Source organism: Humulus lupulus, chromosome 2 (assembly GCF_963169125.1).
Source record: "Humulus lupulus chromosome 2, drHumLupu1.1, whole genome shotgun sequence".
NCBI classification, from domain to species: Eukaryota; Viridiplantae; Streptophyta; class Magnoliopsida; order Rosales; family Cannabaceae; genus Humulus; species Humulus lupulus.
The window spans coordinates 84,352,661-84,360,327 of record NC_084794.1 but is presented as its reverse complement, the minus strand read 5'-3'; the positions used below and the strand labels follow the sequence as shown (position 1 = coordinate 84,360,327).

The 7,667-nt window shown below is 31.4% G+C and overlaps 1 protein-coding gene across 1 annotated transcript; it reads left to right on the top strand.

Moving 5' to 3' along the window:
- Positions 1 to 2,298: 2,298 nt before the first annotated feature.
- Positions 2,299 to 7,345, top strand: LOC133818136 (uncharacterized). Its single transcript, XM_062250852.1, has 19 exons — positions 2,299 to 2,721; positions 2,902 to 2,939; positions 3,069 to 3,091; positions 3,432 to 3,538; positions 3,638 to 3,689; positions 3,801 to 3,885; positions 4,053 to 4,143; positions 4,480 to 4,518; positions 4,701 to 4,768; positions 4,924 to 4,986; positions 5,075 to 5,130; positions 5,218 to 5,291; positions 5,467 to 5,559; positions 5,649 to 5,750; positions 5,932 to 6,012; positions 6,113 to 6,204; positions 6,316 to 6,331; positions 6,665 to 6,775; positions 6,853 to 7,345. Exons 1-19 carry the CDS (start codon positions 2,599 to 2,601, stop codon positions 6,952 to 6,954), a joined length of 1,416 nt encoding a protein of 471 aa, XP_062106836.1. The 5' UTR covers positions 2,299 to 2,598; the 3' UTR covers positions 6,955 to 7,345.
- The last annotated feature ends 322 nt before the right edge of the window (positions 7,346 to 7,667 follow it).

The following is a 7,667-nucleotide window of genomic DNA, read 5'->3' as shown; positions in this document are numbered from 1 at the left end:
TAAATATAAGTATATTCTGTTAAATATAAGAATATTTCGTTAAGGTTAACGGAAAAAAATGAAAAAGTGTTAAAATAAAAAAATTTCGTTATCTACACACTTTTTTTTTTATACAGAAGAGATCAAAGAGATATAAATATATATATATATATATATAAATTTATATATTTTTGGACCCTGTGTTTTTTCCTATTACTTGTTTGGACCCTGTGTTTTGACAAATTACTTTTTGGACCCTATGTTTTGTAAAATAGTTAAAATAGAACGCTAAACTCAATTTTGATGAAGAAAAAATTGAATATAACTACACAGTTTTTAAGCAGAATGATTTTATTTTTGTTCTGAATTGTTAGTGTGGTAAATTATTTGTGATTTTAGTTGAGAAAACATTGACCAGAATCGGGTTTAGGGTTCTATTTTAACCATTTTACAAAACATAGGGTCCAAAAAGTAATTTGTCAAAACACAGGGTCCAAACAGGTAATGAAAAAAAACACAGGATCCAAAAAAGGTATAAACCCATATATAAAAGAAAATAGAAAAAACTGAAAAAGTTTTATCTTGGTTACACAAAAAAATTAAATATAGTTAACATTTTAAAATTATTCTGTTACTTTACTTTATGGTTAGACATTAAATTCTGCTTATATTTTATTAAAAAAAATTAGACATAATAATGAAAGCAAAGATTACACTTGTTGAATTATAATAGGGTAGACACCAATTTAAGACATAATATTTGAGAGGAAATTTGAGCCTGCCATATAATATAAAAATATATAGGGTTTATACTTTTTTGAACCCTGTGTTTTATCCCATTATTTGTTTGTACTTTGTGTTTTGACAAATTACTTTTTAAACCCTATGTTTTGTAAAATTGTTAAAATAGAACCCTAAACTCAATTTTGATGAAGAAAAAATTAAATATAACAACACAGTTTTTAAGCAGAATGATTTTATTTTTGTTCTGAATTGTTAGTTTGGTAAATTATTTGTGATTTTAGTTGAAAAAACATTGACCAAAATCGGGTTTAGGGTTCTATTTTAACCATTTTACAAAATATAGGATCCAAAAAATAATTTGTCAAAACACAGGGTCCAAAAATGTATAAACTCATTTTTATATTTTGCTTGTTAAGTTTTATATTTTCGTATATCCATCCATATTTTATAAAGTTATATAATTTACCCTTTCGGGACTAATACCATAGATCCATCCTTATAGGGGTGCTCTTCTGATCTAATTCAAATTTTTTGTCTCTAACCAATCCAATGTTGGATGTTGAAAATAAGCATCTAATCCAATCTAATTTGGCTTCAAAATCTAATCCGATCCAACTATAATTAGATTGGATCGATTTTTTTAATCATATATTTTTTTTATCTCTTAACTTAAATTTTAATGTTAAAAATATTAACAAGTAAAAAAGTATAAAAAAATCATACAAAAAACTAACGATATTTAGTAATAATAATACATTAAGACCTTAAAATTATCACATAAATCCTTAACATGATGCATTTACAAGTGAAATATTAAGCTTACACCACAACTATTAAAATTTAAAACTAGTAAATCTCAAACTAATTACTAAAGTACTAATATAACATGAAAATAACAACAATAATATCTCCAAAGTGTTAACATAACATCAAAACAACAACAATAATAACATCTACTAAATGACAACCAATATAAACTAACATAATTAAATATATTTATATTGGATTAGATCGGTTCCTAATTAGATTTTGAGAATGTCATCCAACAACCGATCCAATCCAATTAACATCAAACTTTTCAAATTCAATCAAATCCAATTGTAATTGGATATCCAATTTTTTGTAATTGGATTGATTCAGGGTAATTGAATTAGTTTGGATTCTTAACACCCCTACACCATAGTGTTGTCACAGCATAATATTTATTATTATTATTTTAAAAAAAAAAAAAAAATAAAGAATAAGATTATGTTTAAATGAGAAGAGTATAGGGTTTGGTAAGAAATTAAATATCTAATCTGTTCACTTATAATATAACAATATAATATATTCAATTTTAGTACAGTATATACTGTATATATTTTTTATTACAAATATATTCTATCCTATTCCTAACAGGGTGGGGGAAGAATTGAAGCTAAATTAAGATTCAGAGGTTAAATTAATAAAAATACTATACAATTGATGGTAGCCATTTTAAAAACAATAAAACGACATCACATATCCTAAAACGACAAGAGTGCTCCAAAACGACAGCACTTGGAGATTGACATCAGATGCATACGTGTGTTCATCTCTCTCCCCGCAGTGCTTGCTCATCTCCATTCCATACACAGTAGCTCTCTCTTTATTCCATTCCATTCCAAAAATAAAAAAACAAAAAGAATAATCCCTAAATTTTTGGAGAAAAAAATCAAATATTCATGCACAAAAAAGGAAGGTTCTACTCATTTATAAATATATATACGTATGCACGTTTCCCTCTTGGAGAAAAGCGGCACCATAGTTGAAAGTAAAGTCCAGAGCTTTTTGACTTCATCCACATCCACTGTTTGGCGTTCTCTGTCTCAAAGTGACTCTTGAGTCTGAAGCAGAATGGGAGCCCGTCGAAACGGCGACGTTGCGTTCTCTCCCTTTTGCACTTTCTCATCCTCTAACACCACCAGACTCGGCAAACACGTTCACGATAACGTTCATGGCAACATTTACCTTGATCCTGTCTGTACTCCCTTCTTTTTCCAATTTTTTTTTTTTTGTTTAAATGTTCGGCTTATTTGATTATATATATATATATATATGTGTGTGTGTGTGTGTGTGTGTGTGTTTCGAGATTTTGTACAATTTTGAAGAATGAGAATCACAGGAGTGTTAATTTCTTTCAATTTGAATTGGTTGCAGCTCATTTTGAAGTTTATTGATACTGAGCATTTCCAAAGGCAAGTACTTGTAGCGCCCATTAATGGGAAAATGGTCAAATGGGTGTCTTTCATTGTATAAATATATATATATATATTTACTAAATTTGAGGGCAATTAATTATTTTTTTATTTCATTTCCAATTGCAGGCTTAGGGACCTCAAACAACTTGGTGAGTATTATGATTATCGTTGTTTGAACTATATTTAAGAATAGAGTAGCACAAATTGCCAAAATTATAGAGCCGGGTTGAGTGGGGAAATTCGAAGAAGAAATGGGAATACTCTTAAAAAGAAATGAAGGGTATTCCCATCCATTTGTTCTTTAACAAATGGCATTTGAATTTTGACCTGGCTTGAATATTGCTTGTTAAGCACTCCTAAGTAGGGAGTTTGGTTGTTTTTTAGTATTGTGTTCTTTTTGTATAATGTAGGCCTCAAGGCTTCAAAGCTCTGTGGCTCCAATACTCATAAGACTTAAGAGTGCTTATTTTTGCCTTTGACTTGATTTAGGCATGACACACATGGTTTATCCTGGGGCTATGCATTCCCGGTTTGAACACTCTCTTGGGGTGTATTGGCTTGCTGGGGAATCTGTTCAGAAGCTGAAAAATTATCAGGTTTTTCTTACTTACTTATCATTTAAGACTTGCGCAGTTGAGTCAGGTTCTTAATTTTACTGCACTATACAATGTAGTCACCAGAAGGCATTTTTTCAGGGTTTGGAGCTTGGTATTGACAATTTTGATGTTCAAACGGTGAAGCTTGCTGGTATTAACTTTTTGTTTCTTTAGATTGTTTATCACATTTTAGCTACAAAGGGCAAAAAATGCTGTTTCATTTTTTCTTCTTCTCCTTATTCATATTTTCCTGGAATTAAAGGACTTCTCCATGATGTGGGTCATGGACCTTTCAGTCACTTGTTCGAACGTGATTTTCTTCCTCAAGTTGATAGTGGTTGTACTTGGTACGTCCCTTGAATATAATATCAATCTCTTATCCTTTTGTAAGGAACTTGTTCTTTTTTCGTTTCAAATCTTTTTCCTTTACTTTTATAAGAGAGATTATTTAATTTGACTGTAATGCTTTAGCTATTTTTATCACTGCAATTCTCTATAACTTTTGCTCGTCTAGGTCTCATGAACAAATGTCTGTGAAGATGATTGACTACATTGTTGATGAGCATTGTATTGATGTTGACCATGAAATGATCAAAAGAGTGAAGGTAACCCCATGCACTTCTGTCTCCAATGTGCTTATTTGACCTTTTTATACACTCTAATTCAAATAATCAGCGTGGTCATTTTGCCTCTTATATGTTTCTAAATTATTTTTTGAAAAATAAATTGGAGGAAGTCTGTGAACCAATAAATTTTTAAGCTACAACAGACAACAAAGAAGTAAAGTGAAAATTGTCTTGCTGCTGGTTCAAGTGAGAGGATGGGCAATTTCCATGTTTTCTTTTAAGTAGGATCTGTTTCCTGATGAAATGTATTGAGAAGGATATTAGATAATCTCTTAATTTCTAATGGTTGATATTTATGCTTTTTCCTTTTTGCAGGAGATGATACTAGCTAGCTCTGAATTTAAACTTCCCCAAGTAAGTTATTTTTTCCCCTTTCTGATTCTTCATTTTGTAGACATGTAAACAATGTTTTCTGTTAAAATACAATTTTAATACACACAATTTATTTACTTCTCAACATTCTCATCAATCATTGAGACCCAATGAGTTTTCTCTTATGTGTTAAATGCTTTTTTTTTTTTTCCAAATACATGCAGGGGACAAGAGAAAAGAACTTTTTGTATGATATTGTTGCTAATGGCCGTAATGGAATTGATGTTGACAAGTAAGTCTTTTTATCTTTTATTTTGCTTTTCCACTTGTACATTGTAGTATTTGTTTTAACTGGGTAGTTTCATTTAAACTCCATTTTGTTATTTGGATCTGTAACACCTTAGTGTTGCTTTGTAGTACTGATATGAAATTGATTTTTGTATTTAGGTTTGATTATATCGTTCGTGACTCACGGGCCTGTGCTCTGGGATGCAATTTCGAGTTTCAAAGGTATTATTTAGATCTTTTATGCAATTGTTAGGTTCACTAATACTTACCTTTTCAAGTAAAAAGTAACATTATACATCATGACTTGAAGGTTAATGGAGACTATGCGTGTTTTGGATGATGAGATATGCTATCGTGCCAAGGACTGTTAGTATTTTGTTAAATTCATCTACTAGTTTGCATTTTTCTTTTCCTCTTGATCATCTCTTCTTAACATTTTGATAATTCTACTAGACCTTACTGTCCACAAATTATTTGCCACTCGAGCTGATCTTTACCGAACAGTATATACACATCCAAAAGTAAAGGTATCACTCAAATGATTGTTTAGTACCTTAGTGTTAATTCTCTATGTTCAGCTTTAGATATTTCCTCTGCCTTTGCCTTTGCCTTTTCATTTTTATTTCTCTTTTATTTTATTTATTTATTTATAAACTTCACTTCCCAAATTCCATTTCCTTCTAACAATTTTATTATATACAGGCTATGGAGCTTATGGTAGCGGATGTCTTAGTGAAAGCAAATGATTATCTGAATATTTCTTCCCTCATTAACGAACCCTCAGAATATTGGAAGGTTTCATGATCTCGATTCTTTAAAGATTTATGGCCACTGTTCATGAATGTTGTATTGACTTTTTTCACTTTTTACTCTTGGAAATGCAGTTAGATGACACGATAATTAAAACCATTGAGATTGCTCCTCAGCAAGAATTGAAAGAATCTAGAGATTTAGTCCAACGCATACGAAGGCGAAATCTGTACCAGGTAGAAAACCTTTTGGTGATTATTGCTATATATCTTTGAGTAATAAATGATGTAATTTGGCAAAACTCTTTGCGTACTGATAATGCTGATTGTGTTTGTGCATTTTTTTATTTTTATTTGTATGCATTGTTACTATTGTGGGTTATACTTTTTATTTATTATCATCATTTTTTTATGGTAGTTCTGCAACGAGTATGCTGTGCCGAAGGACAAGCTAGACAACTACAAAAATGTCACTGCACAAGATATTATTTGTTCTCAGGTCCTTTTTCAAACTATGTATCCGTCCACTGTCAAAGCATCTTTTCAAGTTAGTAAATTTGAATCTCTACATCAAATATTTTGTGTTATACATTTTCCAGATAAATGGTGGAGTCATACTTCGGGAGGAGGATCTTGTCGTTTGCAATATTAAGATTGATTTGACTCGTGGAAGGCACAATCCTTTTGAAAAGTAAGGTCCTTGGGAAAAATGATCCCACCTATGCCACAACTAAAATTTTGTACAGCACATATTCTTCTGATACTAACTATTTTCAACCTCTTTTTTACATGTCTGTTCCAGCATCCATTTTTTCCAGGTACGCATCCATTTTCTGAATTATGAATATAATATACTTCTACCTCATTGGAACTTGGTTAAAACCTTTTTTTATTGGCTGAAGAAACTCGGTTAAGTCTTGGTGCTGGGGATCATATTTTATCTAATCTTTGGACATACATGGTGATATTTATGCTGCATGGCAGTGGTGATGCATAATTTCTTGATTAGAGAATATCAAATTAGAAAATGCATAAATAAGTAATAAAAAATTTAACACAAATTGGAGAAACTATTTTTCGGTCTGTGTTGTCAATGTAACCTATGTATATATATTAAAGCTGCCGTGTTTAATGATTTGTTATTTATTCAGGACTATGAAAGTGAGGAGAAATTATCTATAGCTAATGAGCGTATTAGTCACTTGCTGCCCACATCTTACCAAGATCTGATAGTGAGGGTGTATGCCAAAAAGCCTGAACTGGTCTGTCTCAATCAAGCTTCCCCAGCCAATATGAACACAATCTTTCATTCTCTAACTATTTTAATTCTTTTGTATAGGTGGGAGCTATCTCGGATGCTTTTGAAAATTTCCAATTAAGAACATATGGAATCAAAACGCAAGTGCATGCGACTCCAGAGAAGAAGAAACGGCGCGCATGAGGATGCTTAGAAAAGTACATAAAAAAAGAAAGACCATAAGCTATGCTACACCACAAATTAATTGAGCCAAAACACCTTGGACCACACAGAGGCGTATGATATTTTCTCAACTGGGATTATCCCAAATTTTTGTATAGACCTGTGATTTTGTGAACTTTACAGTTTTACTATAATATTGTTTTTAAAAAAGCTTTGCTTCTGACTTTCTTCTGTGTAAGTGTTATGTTCTGAGGCTGATAGTTGGGTTACTTGGTCACTTCCTCTTCCTGTATGCTTCTACAATGCTTTGTAAAGTTGGATAATTATGTTATTGTCGGCTGCCAGCTTCAATGGATAATGCATTAAACACCCTTTTAAACTTTTTAAGTATAGATAGATTTTTTTCCTTCTACTCTATATATTTTCTTATAAGAGAGAGAGAGAGAGAGAGAGAGAGAGAATATTTTGATTTCAGTAGTAAAAAGATAAATCTGGACTCTTGGGAAGGAACCATATAAGATTGGCAGGCTGCTAAAAAATCACGGGAATTACAAGCTGCTCTCTAATCTCTATCATCACTGCTTTGACAAAAACCGGTGGAACTCTGGCTCCCGTGACCACACTCAGTCATTGTTATAGAACCTCTTCTTTTGATGCTTCATTAAGTCAAAAAGGTTAGGTTTCACGTGCAAGTTGATGTTGGGAGAAGCCAAAATATTGCTATGATTTTTTAA

Excerpts from the sequence above, each read along its gene's own strand:
- LOC133818136 (XM_062250852.1), top strand. The coding sequence starts at position 2,599 with ATGGGAGCCCGTCGAAACGGCGACGTTGCGTTCTCTCCCTTTTGCACT. Across the intron at positions 3,092-3,431 it reads TAGGGACCTCAAACAACTTG|GCATGACACACATGGTTTAT; the intron begins GTGAGTATTATG and ends GACTTGATTTAG. Across the intron at positions 4,769-4,923 it reads AATGGAATTGATGTTGACAA|GTTTGATTATATCGTTCGTG; the intron begins GTAAGTCTTTTT and ends TTTTGTATTTAG.